We start from the raw sequence: 14,572 nt of genomic DNA, 5'->3' as shown, positions 1-14,572 counted from the left end.
TCTTTGGAGATGTCCATTTTTGTCATAAAGACGGTGACGGGATTACAATTGATTGCGAGTGCACAGTCCTTTGCTAACCGTGATTAGCATTAAATTCCGAAAAAACAAATTGTTAAAATCAAATTGAAAAGGGATGGACTCACCACATCAACACAAAATACACCAAAAAAAAACTTACAAAAAAGACAAAAGACAAATACGAAGCATTGATCTAAGACTACTCTCAGTTTTTGAAATCTAGTCCTACGCTTGCTACACTCAGATCTTACATTGATATGTTTAGTCCATTAGTAGTACATGTAGTGTTCGTTCGCTGAACTTTTCTTTTTGTTTAGCAATATTGGTTTTTTTTTCTGATTTTTTCTTTATTGTCCGCTTTCTAAGTTGTTTTTTTTTTTAATTTTCCCTGTATTTTTTTAGTTCTGTAAACTATAAATCTTCTTAAATTATTGATATTACTTTCAGCTCTGATCGGTCCCGGTTATAGTAGCGAAGTCCAGAAAACGTCAAACTTATTAAGTTCCCAAAGAGCAGACGATAGGTTATTACAAATTGGATTCTCCTCGACTGCTGCATCGCTAAGCAACACCAACATTTACAACAATTTCTTCAGAGTTGTTGCAAGTGATGCCGTACAAATCGAGGTAAATCTTTACGTCAGGGTATATAGTAATGTAAAATTACGGAACATCTTTATTACTGAAGGGAGATGCAGGTTTCCTTGAGCCGTATCTACTTTGAAACCCGTACAAAGTTGGAAATATATGGGATATATGACGTATAAATGTAGTGTTTTGTACTTCTTAATTTTGTCTTTGAAACAATCTTTTTCCCACGGAAAAGGCCAATTTATGAGAAAATAGCCCTATTCGGAGACCGTTATCGATCCGTGTCTTATACGCTTTCGTGCATGCTCAGTCCACTTACTGTCCTCCAAATTTAAAGACTCTTTTTAACACTTGCCCAATTGTGCCGAGATTATGCGAACATCTTCTAGTCTATCTTATTTTTAAAACATATTGTCCAAAGGACTATATTCTTGTTATTGGCTTTTCGTTCCGGAGTTTATTTTTTTCAACAAGTTGCTCACATTGCTTATAATTTAGTACGCCAGATGCGCGTTTCGTCTACATAAGACTCATAAGTGACGCTCATATCAAAATATGTATAAAGCCAAACAAGTACAATTTTGAAGAGCATTGAGGATCCAAAATTCCAAAAAGTTGCTATCATATACGATGATTATATTTCATGTTTTATTCAGGTTATGATTTCTTTGATGACAGAGCTAAAGTGGAACTATATTGCTATCATATACGATGATGATATATACGGAATAGAAGGCAAAGATGCATTGATGACAAGAGTGGCTAAAAGCTCGATATGTGTAGCAGCTTCGTTCGTTCTTCCGATTGGTGCGGTAAGCTTAATACAGGTCAGAGACATTCTTCAGAAGATTATTACAAACGGGGAGAGTCCAATAAGTGGAGTTGTTGTGTTAACCAGCGGTGCGCATGCGAATGCAATAGTTACAGCTGCATCCGCTTTAAAAGATACATTATCGGACCCAATTTCTTTCATCTTTTCGGAAGCCATGGGACTTTCCGATAGTTACTTTACTACTAATACAGGTGCTGTATTTAAAGCATCAAAAGGTGCATACGTTGTTTCTCCACCGCAGATTCGTGTAGATGAATTTGAAGATTACTGGCTTAATACCTTTCGGAATGTTTCGAGAGTTGTCGAAGAAACTAAAACTAATATTTGGTTAGAGAATGTCTATAAAGAATATTCGAGTTGTTCGTCTTCACTATCAATTTGTTCAGAACTTAATTCGGAACAAATAGAGAAAGCTTCACAAATGTCCTCCTGGACAAGCTATGCAATCAAAGCCGCTTATGTCACAGCAAAGGTTTTAAAAAACGTTCACGACCACTTGTGTTCAGGACAACAAGGAATGTGCAGTAACATGAAAAGTCAATTATACAATAATAAGGGATCTCTGATAAAAGAAATGAATGGTTTGTCAGTTAATTTTAACACAGATTTTACGAATGTTCCAGAAGCGTTAACTAATATTTCTCTTTATTTTAATGATACAAGTGATGCTCAGTTTACTGCAGGATTTCCAGATTATCAAGTTTATCAGTATAGAACATGTATATCGGACCCGTCTACATTCTGTTTTGAGAAGGTAAGAAATAAATTCATCATATATATTGAGGACCATGTATTCCTAAAATATTTGACAAATACAGCTAAGGTATTATATTCCTTAGGTAGAAAAGATGGAAGCGATATCGAATGATAATACATACAGAGTTTTGGGAAATGTTGATTATGATAAAAGAAAACGTCGTAACGGGAATGAGTTTCTAGGCCGACAACTATACAATTTATCTATGCCTAGCAGGTTTCTATCAGGCCTCACTCTAATTTGAAGCATTTTGTATATTTTCAGTCGTGCTGGTGATGTTAAAATAAGTGCATAGTACGCTGATATGCACTAAGATTGACTGGTATTCCTTTTGACATCGTATGCGGTGACATGTTTTAGAATCGCCTAATATTCCCTTTGACAAAGTACGGTGACATGTTTCTTACTTGCCTCATATTCCTTTTGACATAATACAGTGACATGTTTCATAATAGCCTGATCTTTTTTTTGACATAGTACGGTTACATGTTTTGTGATTTATGGATATTTCTTTTGACATAGCACGGTGACATGGTCTATAATTCCGTGAATCCCTTTTACATTGTACGGTGACATCTTTTTATGATTGCCTGATATTCCTTTTGACTTCATACGCGGTCACATGTTTATTGATTGCCTGATATTTCTTTTGACATAGTACAGTAACATATTTTATAAATGCCTAATATTCCTGTTGACATAGTACGGTGACATGTTTTAGGATTGCTGGATATTCCTTTTGACATAGTACGGTGACATTGTTTATGAAAACCTGATAATTTTTTTTGACATACTACACGGTGTTGTGTTTTATAATTGCCCGATATTCATTATGACGTAGTACGGTGACATATTTTATGATTTCCTGATTTTCTTTTGACAAAGTACGTTGGTATGTTTTATATTTGCCTCATATTCCTTCTGACATAGTACAGTGACATGTTTCATGCTTGCCTCATATTCCTTCTGACATAGCACAGTGACATGTTTTATGATTGCCTAATATCCCTGTTGACAAAGTACGGCGACATGCTTTAAAAGTGCTTGCTATTTTTTATTACGAAGTACGTTGACATATTTCATAATAGCCTGATCTTCTTTTTGACATAGTACGGTTACATGTTTTGTGATTTATAGATATTCCTTTTGACATAGCATGGTTACATGGTCTTTAATTCCGTGAATCCCTTTGACATTGTACGGTGACATCTTTTTATAATTGCCTGATATTCCTTTTGACATAGTACAGTAACATATTTTATAAATGTCTAATATTCCTGTTGACATAGTAGTTTGACATGTTTTAGGATTGCTGGATATTCCTTTTGACATAGTACGGTGACATTGTTTATGAAAATCTGATAATTCTTTTTAACATTGTACACGGTTGTTATGTTTCATAATTCCCCGATATTCATGATGACGTAGTACGGTAATGTATTTTTATAATTGCCTGATATTCCTTTTACATAGTACGGTGACATGGTTTATGTTTGCCTGATATTCCTTTTGACATACTAAAGTGACAAGTTTTATGATTGCCTGATAATCCTTTTGACATAGTACGGTGACATGTTTTATGATTGCCCGATAATTTTTTCAAATAGTACGATGACATGTTTTGTAATTGCCTGATCTTCTTTTTGACATAGTACGGTAACATGCTTTGTGATTGACGGATATTCCTTATGACATAGTACGGTGACATGGTTTATAATTCTGTGAATCCCTTTGACATAGTACGGTGACATCTTTTTATGATGGCCTGATATTCCTTTTAAATTCGTACGCGGTCACATGTTTTATGATTGCCTGATATTCCTGTTGACATAGTACGGTGACATGTTTTAGGATTGCTGGATATTCCTTTTGACATAGTACGGTAACATTGTTTATAAATACCTGATAATTATTTTTGACATTGTACACGGTGCTATGTTTTATAATTGCCCGATATTCATTATGACGTAGAATGATGACATATTGTATAATTGCCTGATATTCCTTTTAGCATTTTATAGTGATATAGTTGATGATTGCCCGATATTCATTTAGACAATGTACGGTGGTATGCTTTAAAATTGCCTGATATTCCTTTTGACATAGTACGGTGACATGTTTTATGATTGCTCGATAATTCTTTTGCATAGTACGATGACATGTTTTAGGATTGCCTGATCTTATTTTGATATAGTACGGTAACATGTTTTGTGATTGACGGATATTCCTTTTGACATAGTACGGGGACATGGTTTATAATTCTGTGAAACGTTTTGACATAGAACGGTGACATGTTTTTAATGATGGCCTGATATTCCTTTTGAATTTGTACACGGTCACATGTTTTATGATTGCCTGATATTCATGTTGACATAGTACGGTGACATGTTTTAGGATTGCTGGATATTCCTTTTGACATAGTACGGTGACATTATTTATGAAAACCTGATAATTCTTTTTGACATAGTACACGGTTATGACGTAGTACGGTAATATATTTTTATAATTGCCTGATATTCCTTTTGACATATTATAGTGATATATTTGATGATTGCCTGATATCCCTTTAGACAAAGTACGATGACATGGTTTAGGATTGCCTGATATTCCTTGTTGACAAAGTACGGTGACATGTTTTATAATTGCATGATAAATTTTGTGACATAGTACGGTGACATGTTTTATGATTGCCTGATATTCCTTTTGACATAGTACGGTGATATATTATATGAATACCTGATATTTTTTTTGACAACGTACGGTGATATGTGTTGTGTTTGCCTGGTATTCCTTTAGACATAATACGGTGACTTTTTTTAGAATTACCTAATATTCCTTTTGACATAGTACGGTGACTTGTTTGATGATTTCCTGATATTCATTTTGACATAGTACGTTGATATAGTTTATTATTGCCTGATAATTCTTTTGACATAGTAAGGTGACATTGTTTATTATTGCCTGATTTTTCTTTTGACATAGTACGGTGACATGGTTTAGAATTGTCTGATATTTCTTTCGATATCAGTTTTGTTTAGTTAATATTCGTTTTCAGTTGTAAGCTCTATGTACAATTTGAAAATGGATATGTTAAAGTAATTTGTATTTTATTTCTCATCGTTACACATTAGTAATGCAATTACGTTCAATAAAGATATATCCATATTTCTAAGTAGTAAGCAAATGACGAAGCAATAAGAATGGCGACTCTTTTTATATCAAAGCGCGTCTGATTGTACTGCATATAAACGACAAAACAAATCTTGGGTCGAAATGGGAATAACACGTTCTATAATCTGGATTGGGTAAACACGTATACCATGAATAATAGACAAACAATTACACAAAATGTTTTCAAAAAAATAAAAAAAAGAGAAAAAATAGGCCGCTAAAATCTAGATAAAATACAATAATTTGCATGATATATACATTTGTAGACTATACTAGGCAAATAAAATATACGATAGAATACAATAATAAACCCACCAAATGCAGACCATTAATTATAGGGTTCAAGAAAACATTCAACTGGTCTATCTCACTCTTTGAAATAAAAAAAAAAGATATCGAAATAATAGAATACAAATCAATGTGTTACTACACGTATTTACTTCAACTATATGAATGTCCGGATATTTTTCCATCTGGATTATCTTGTATCGTTTCTATTCAATGGTATATTTTAACATTCTGTAGATCGGAACTTTTAACAACACTGAACTTATGATGGATACATCAAAGATAAGAGAGTATGATAACACGGGAAATGAACTTCTATGGCCAAATATTAACTATGCGCAGTGTAAAGAGTCAAGACGTTGCAGCTCATGTATCTTACAGGAAGTTTATGATAAAGTCTACTTCCGGGATGGCGATCTTATTGTTGCCGGTATAGTTCCAGTTAATGATGGTGGCACTGACGACCCATTAGCATGTGGGGTGATAAGGACGTCGAATGGGAATGAATTAGTTGAGGCCATGGAATATGCTGTTACCCTGATAAACAATAAAACAGCACCGTACGGACAACTGTTTCCGGGTAAATCTATTGGACTTTTAATTCTAAATAGTTGTGATCAGCCTTTACTCGCACAACATAAATTGCTGTCAATTTTGAACAACGGACTTTTATTGGATAATAAAACAAGTGTCAATGTAAAAAGCAAACTGCTTGGATTAGCAGGTCCTTATTCAAGCAGTATAAGTGTCGCGGTTTCAAATGTGTTATCAAAGTTTGGGTACGTACAAGTAGCTTATGCGTCGACTGCTGTCGGTTTAAGTGACCGGAATAAATACCCTTACTTCACCCGAGTCTCTACACCAGATAATAGACAAACTCAGGCTATGATGCGTATCATTAAACATTCAAAATACAACTCTGAATACATTCAATTCGTCTACAGTAAAGGCACATATGGCGAAGCCGGTCGTGACGCGCTCAGACAGGAAGCAATAAAAGTGGAAGTATGTATTGCACAGGAAATAGAAGTTGACGACGGAGAAAATTTCAATCTTATTATAGAGAAACTGCGGAAATATCCATTTGCTAAAATTGTCATTTTGTTTCTTCGTTCCCACCAAGTAGAACCAATAACATCAGCACTTAACGACAATATTGAATATGGTGAATTCTTGTTTATAGGATCCGAAGCATGGGGGTTTAGGCCGAATGAGTTCTCAGATAAACCAAAACTGGTAGGTAGCATCATTTTGGCATTACAATTACCTACAAATAACAACTTCACCAACTATTTAAGAAATAAAGACGTTTTAACTGACAAAAATAATCCGTGGTTACTAGAATATATCGCTGCTAAATACAACTGTCATGTAGATACTAGTTTCGACAAGACATTTACTTCATCGTGTGGGTCAAATATAAAATTAGCAAGTTCTTCAACGTACGAACAGGAGATATGGACACCTTTTGTGCTTAGCGCAATGTTGGCACTACTTTCCGGAACTAGTGAAGCGTTTCAAGAGTTATGCGGATCCGCTTCTGCTACCTTGTGTGACCGATACTTACTTAATCCAAACACTGTTAGGAACAAAGTTATCAAACAGAAGCTTGATGTCGACGGAAGTGGAAATCTTGTCAGTTTGTTTGACGATAACGGTGATGGTAACGTAGGTTACACAATCTACAACTTACAACGCAATAAGAATGACGCAAATAAAATAGAGTACCAAAAAGTAAGTTTACTATATAACTGAAGCACAGAAAGTAGTTTAGCAAAAGGTTAGCTATAAATCATGTCAATGGCACAAATAAATTAGAGTATCGAAAGATGAGTTTATCATGTTAAAAGTGGTAGTGTATGCTGCATAGTCGTGAATGCGGAGTATGAAAAGCGCAGTTTAAGGATGTTCGGTTTCTTTACTGATTATCAGATTGTCCGGCTCGTCTGGTTTTATCCAGTTGGTGACTTTAAATTTTGAACCCTAACCCTTACTTTTCATTGTATCGGTTAATAACATATAGTTTGAAAAGGGATTTTTAAAATCTTTTTATTATATGATAAATAGATCAGAATGTCCTCTTTATGTTCTGTTATTTCAAGATCTAATATTGTTGAAATTAATGGGAGCTTACATCGTAATTTGTTGATAAACCAAAAGATATTTAAAGATTTCTCGAATTACCAGTCACGCAGATTGAACAGACTACCATTTCTAACTTGAGTGTAACTTTGAAATGGTTAGGTCTGCTGGTTTTTCTGCCATGTTTTGGTGAACTCCAAATTGCATGATTTTTACAAAGTGTGGTACTTCTCACTGTGATAGGTTTTATAATGTATACGGAATCTGGTGTACAGTAGTTGTCGTTTGTTTATGTAATATATACGTGTTTCTCGTTTCTCGTTTTGTTTATATAGATTAGACCGTTGGTTTTCCCGTTTGAATGGTTTTATACTAGTAATTTTGGGGCCCTTTATAGCTTGTTGTTCGGTGTGAGCCAAGGCTCCGTGTTGAAGGCCGTACTTTAACCTATAATGGTTTACTTTTTAAATTGTTATTTGGATGGAGAATTGTCTCATTGGCACTCACACCACATCTTCCTTTATCTATATATAAAATCTTATAGGTAGGAACTTATCCTTTAGATGGTTCAACGTTTGACCTGGATGTGAACAGAATAGTAGAACCAGATGGAATAAATCTGCCATCTGTTTGTCCAAACGACAAGGCGTGTAGTATGTGTAAAACAACTGAATTTATTTCGACGCCATCCTCTGCTCTTGCCAGGTAAGTACGATCAGCACGTTTCTCACCCCAGGTTTTGGTGAGGTTCGTGCTGACAAGTCAATAGTGTGCTATGTTGTTGGTTTTTTTACTTTTTTTTATCTAGTGGTCTTTCTTGTTAAGCCATGGCTTTGTCAGTTTGGGATTTTTTTCCTCTTGTGTAATACTACAAAGATTAGGACATTTTATATAGGTCTTTATTTCTCAAATTTACGGCATTTTTCTTTTCTTTATTTTTGTCCATTATCCTTTATTAAATTCATTATGATACCATTCAATAATCTCTTTTTTACTTGTTAAACCAATTGATATCGTCATTCAATAAGTCACATGCTAATGTACTATCGCTTCTAGGATCAGACATGTTACCTTCTTACTTCTAACAACGACATTATTATGTATAACTTTGAGTATCTAACACCATTCCGTCTCAGTTTATAGTTTCTTTTTGACATCTTCTTTATTCATGTTTTATGTAAATTATGTCACAGATCAAACTTACTCGTTCAGTGTATGTTTACTTGTTTTTGTTTTGATGTCATCTAATTGATATTTTAGGATACATCTACGCTATATTTATGCTCTGAAAGTTTATAGTCACATGCTTAATCCGGATTAAAGTATTGTTCATACCAATATCGCGATCACATATTTGCTTTGAAAACAATTTAGCATTTATATTTATAGTGCACTATAATAAAGATAATTCTGACAAGCACCACCGATTTGTTTGACATACCGAGAGATTGATAGTCATAAACAGACATATTTAATTCAGTTCAGTATGTTCAGTAGCTGTCGTTTGATGATGTGGTTCATAAGTGTTTATCTTTTCTCGTTTTTCATATAGATGAGGCTGTTGGTTATCCTGTTGGAATGATTTTACACTAGTTATTTTGGGGCCCTTTATAGCTTGCTTTTCGGTTTTAAATATGTTTACTACATACATACTTCATTTTGTACTTTACAGTGGTGAAGAAGGCGGTACTGTTATAGCATTAGGAGTTGTTGTTGGAATCTTAGTGTTGATGCTAGTGGTTATCATGGTTGCCCTGTTATTGTGTTATCGTAAAATGAAAGGTAAGGTTATTATCTAAGCAGCTATATAAAAAGTGTTTGCGGTTTCTTAGGTTTCATTTTAATTAAATGTGGCGCAAAGATTTATTTGCCATGTTAATTTTATTTTGAAAATAAATACAATCCATAAATTTGATGCTTATTTAGTAAGGTAAACTTACTTTATGTACCCACCTAAAATGTATTTCGTTTGTGTGTGTTCAGGGGTGTGGCTATGTTGGGTTTATTTTTGTCGCTTTTATAGGGTGTTGATTTTTTTGTTTTTATGCCCCACCTACGATAGTAGAGGGGCATTATGTTTTCTGGTCTGTGCGTCCTTCCGTTCGTCCATCCGTTCGTCCGTCCGTCCGTTCGTCCCACTTCAGGTTAAAGTTTTTGGTCAAGGTAGTTTTTGATGAAGCTGAAGTCCAATCAACTTGAAACTTAGTACACATGTTCCTTATGATATGATCTTTCTTATTTTAAAACAAAATTAAACTTTTGACCCCATTTTCATGGTCCACTGAACATAGAAATTAAAAGTGCGAGTTTCAGGTTAAAGTTGTTGGTCAAGGTAGTTTTTGATGAATCTGAAGTCCAATCAACTTGAAACTTAGTACACATGTTCCCTTTTGGTTGATCTTTTTACTTTTAAGGCCAAATTAGATTTTTTACCCAATTTCACGGTCCATTGAACATGGGAAATGATAATGCGAGTGGAGCATCCGTGTACTTTGGACACATTCTTGTTTATTCAGTATATGGTTTTATTGTTGCCTTTAGGGTGTACCTGATTTTACATTCAATTTATTTTCTTCCTTACTTATTCCCTTTTTATTATAGGCAAAACGGTAGAGGAGGATTATAATTACCTTAATGTAATTGGTGATCCGAACTATAGACACGTGACAAATGTGACTAATCATAATCGTCAAGGTCGTAGTAACGGGGCATATTCTGTAGAGGACACCACAACTGATACTAGGGGTCCTCCACCACGAAATACCGAGTCCTATCTAAGTCCGAGTAGTATAACAAGAGATACCTATCTCATGCCTAATGACGAACAATCTAACAAAAGTGATACAGATCTTAAAAAGGTAGAGCTTGCATATGCCAGTAACTCTGAACCAGGGAGAGCCGACATGTCTTATATGAGTGAAACTGAGTTGAAAAATCTGGTAGGATCGAAAAGCAGTAAAGAGCTGACACGTGCTATACCACATGTACCAGCCTTGCCAACTAGGCCTTCAGCCAATAAACTTGAATATCCAGGATCTACTTTTCCATCAGGCGACAATACAGAAACTTCAGATTCATCTCCACCGCCTACTTCACATTCATCCAATGTCCATCATGTTACTCCTATACCACACAAAGTAACTCAACAAACATCTAAAGTACAGAACTCACCACCGCTAGCTCCATCACATACAAGACCCCAGCAGGTAGCAGTAGTGTCAGGTATTCCAAAGACATAAATCGAGATAAGATGTAAAGTGGAATGTTGGGAAAAACTGGAAATATAAGGACATTAACCATTGCGTTAGTTTTGTGATATATTTTTTATACATGCAATATATGCATAATAACAATTGACTTATAGGAAGATAACTTTTAGTTTATCCAAAAAGTGAAATTGCAAAAAATATCGAAATCCAAGGAAAATTCCAAACGGTAATTCACTTATCAAATGGCACAATTGAAAGCTTACACCCATTAAACAAAACAAAAAACTGCCGTATTCCAGACTAAGTACAGGCATTTCCTTATGTAGAAAATGGTTGATAAGATCTAGTTTAATAGCTAGCTTAACCTTCCACTTGAATGACAGTCGTTCATAAACCATTATTTTGATAGCAGTTTTAAAAAGTTCAATATATTCATAAATATTTTGAAAATGCTAAACACAGCAGTTTTGTCTCTGCTTTGTTTCTATTCAATCAATCATCACCATGTCACATACTAGATGTAGCTATAGAACATGCTAAAATAGCTTATACCCCTACTAGATGTAGTTATAGAACATGCTCAAATAGCTTATACCCCTACTAGACGTATTTAAACAACATGATCAAATAGCTTATACCCCTAATAGACGTAGTTATACAACATGCTCAAATAGCTTATACCCTTAATAGACGTAGTTATACAACATGCTCAATCAGCTAAAGCCCCAGTCCCACTAGACCACGATCGCACCACGCTCACCGCGATCTAAAATAAATTTAGATCGTGGTGAGGTCGCGGTATGAGCGGCATGAAAATGTTAATTTTCGTTGCTTTTACGATGCTACACGTCCTAATTACGCTTCTACAACGATCCCGCTACGATTAAACCACGTTCTCATCGCGCTTATTCTGCGACCTCACTACGCTTATAAAGATGTCTCTACGTTCTTCACGTTCTAACTACGACCATACCACGAGTTATCCGATTGCAACACGATCTTACTGCGATTATAGCACGTTCTTACCACGATTATATTATATTGATACCGCGATCTTACTACGTTCTCAGCAATACCGTCAATATCGTGTTTCATATCAATATAGTTCCATTCCTTCTATTTCTGATTAAAACGGAGATTTCTCGGAAACAATACAGTCATGCCACCAAAATCTACTAGAACACGTGGGCGATGTGGTAGGGGTTGATGTAGAGGCAGAGGAAGCAAAGTATGAACGCCATACTAAACTCCAAATAATACACAAGAAACTAAAATTAAAAATAGTACAAGACTAACAAAGGCCATAGGCTCCTGACTTGTGACAAAAATAGTGGGGTTAAACATGTTTGTGAGATCTCAACCCTCCCCCTATACCTCTAACCAATGAAGAAAAGTAAACGCATAACAATACGCACATTAAAATTCAGTTCAAAAGAAGTCCGAGTCTGATGTCAGAAGATGTGACTAAAGAAAATAAATAAAATGACAATAATACATAAATAACAACAGACTACTAGCAGTTAACTGACATGCCAGCTCCAGACTTCAATTAAACTGATACTAAACACATAAGTAGTATAATACTTGTCATCAAGAGATGTCGGAACGACCAATCAAACCTAAATTACAACCTATTGCTGGTCCATAAAGCTCAAATGACGATATTTTAGAGAACGATCGCAGAGATGACACAGATGTGGTATGAGGGCCAATGAGACAACTCTCCATCAACGTAAAAATCTATAAAAGTAAACCATTATAGGCCAAGGTACGGCCTTCAATACGGAGCCTTGGCTCACACCGAACAGCACCCTATAAAGGGCCCCAAAAAAAACTAATGTTAAACCATTTAAACGGGAAAAAACAACGGTCTAATCTATTTAAAAACGAGAAGCATGGTTGAGCCGTTAGAGCAAATGGATAAATACATTCAGACAAACAAAATCTAGGGATTTTTTTTATATATTTTATGTGAAAATGACAATAAAAATGATGGTCGTAGTGTGAACGTAGTAAGGTCGTGAGAAGAGCGTGATGAGGACGACAAGGGCGTGCTAGAATCGTACTATGGTCGTGAACAGCGTGATAAAGTCGTAGTGGAAGCGTAGTTCGGTCGCGGTGAGAACGTGATGGTCGTAGAAAGGTCGTGATAACGTCGCTGTGAGATCGTAGCGCAATATCTCCAAATAGAATCACGCTTTCGCTACGCTCTCGCTACGATTGTACAGCGACCTTTGCGATCTTACTACGATCTTAGTGCGCTCTCACTACGCTTCTACTACGACCTAATTTCGCCACGACCGCACCACGATTGTTTTGAACATGTTCAAAGTTGGCCACGCTCTTCACGATCTTGAAGACCTCACCACGACCGTGGTACTACCTTACTGCGACCTACACGATCGTACTACGATCATCAACATTTGCATTTTTTTCACATATCGTAGAACGATCGTGGCCTAGTGGGACTGGGGTATAACACCCCTACTAGACGTAGTTATACAACATGATCAAATAGCTTATACCCTACCAGACGTAGTTGTGCAATATGCTGAAATAGCTTATACCCCTACCAGACGTAGTTATACAACATGCTCCAATAGCCTATACTCCTCGTAGACGTAATTATACAACATTCTCCAATAGTTCATACACCTCCTAGACGTTGTTATACAACATACTCCAATAGTTCATACACCTCTTAGACGTAGTTATAGAACATCCATCAATAGTTTATACCCCTAATAGACGTAGTTATAGAACATGCTCCAATAGTTAATACACCTACTGAAGTGGTTATAAATTACGAAACACTCTAATAGCTTACGGGTGCCACATGTGGAGCAGGATCTACTTACCCTTCCGGAGCACCTGAGATCATCCCCAATTTTTTGTGGGGTTTGTGTTGCTTAGTCTTTAGTTTACTATGTTGTGTCAAACTTGTGTTGAAATTTTTGGTCATCAATGCTCTTCGACTTTGTTCTTCTTTGGCATTTCAATTGTTTTAATATAGGTGTCACTAATTATATATATATATATAATGAGTCTTATGTAGACGAAGCGCGCGTCTTGCGTATTAAATTATAATCCTGGTACCTTTGATAACTACTGCACTATTATTTGTCTGTTTGTCTTTTTATTTTTAGCCATGGCGTTGTCAGTTTAATTTCAATCAATTCCTCTCTGTAATCTTTCGTCTCTCATTTCTACCCCTACAAGACCAGGGAATACTAGACGCAATTATAGAACATGCCAAAATCGTTTATTTCCCTACTGGACGTAGTTATAGAACACGAATCACTCCAATAGCTTATACCCCTACAAAGCCATGGAATACTACACGTCGTTATAGAACAAGAGACACTCAAATAGAGTATACCACTACAAGACCAGGGAATACTACACGTCGTTATAGAACAAGAAACACTCAAATAGAGTATACCCCTACAAGACCAGGGAATACTAAACGTTGTTTAGAACAAGAAACACTTCAATAGAGTATACCCCTACAAGACCAGTGAATACTAAACGTAGTTATTGAACAAGAAACTCTCCAATAGCGTATACCCCTATAAGACTAGGGAATACTAGGCGTAGTTATAGAACAAGAAATACTCCAATAGCT

General features: G+C 35.6%; 1 protein-coding gene across 2 annotated transcripts in view; it reads left to right on the top strand.

Annotated features, from left to right (window-relative positions):
* LOC139495736 (uncharacterized) overlaps positions 1-11,038 on the top strand; it is an 18,523-nt gene extending 7,485 nt beyond the window's left edge. For both annotated transcript variants that reach the window (XM_071284096.1, XM_071284097.1), the window contains exons 4-9: positions 466-644; positions 1,265-2,194; positions 5,894-7,390; positions 8,283-8,443; positions 9,411-9,520; positions 10,340-11,038. In XM_071284096.1, coding sequence (XP_071140197.1) covers positions 466-644; positions 1,265-2,194; positions 5,894-7,390; positions 8,283-8,443; positions 9,411-9,520; positions 10,340-10,977 — 3,515 coding nt within the window. In that variant the 3' untranslated portion in view covers positions 10,978-11,038. The remainder of the gene's footprint in view (positions 1-465; positions 645-1,264; positions 2,195-5,893; positions 7,391-8,282; positions 8,444-9,410; positions 9,521-10,339) is intronic.
* The last annotated feature ends 3,534 nt before the right edge of the window (positions 11,039-14,572 follow it).

The sequence above is a fragment of the Mytilus edulis genome, chromosome 11 (assembly GCF_963676685.1).
Source record: "Mytilus edulis chromosome 11, xbMytEdul2.2, whole genome shotgun sequence".
Classification (NCBI taxonomy): Eukaryota; Metazoa; Mollusca; class Bivalvia; order Mytilida; family Mytilidae; genus Mytilus; species Mytilus edulis.
The sequence above is the reverse complement of the archived record's forward strand: the minus strand, read 5'-3'. Positions and strand labels throughout refer to the sequence as shown.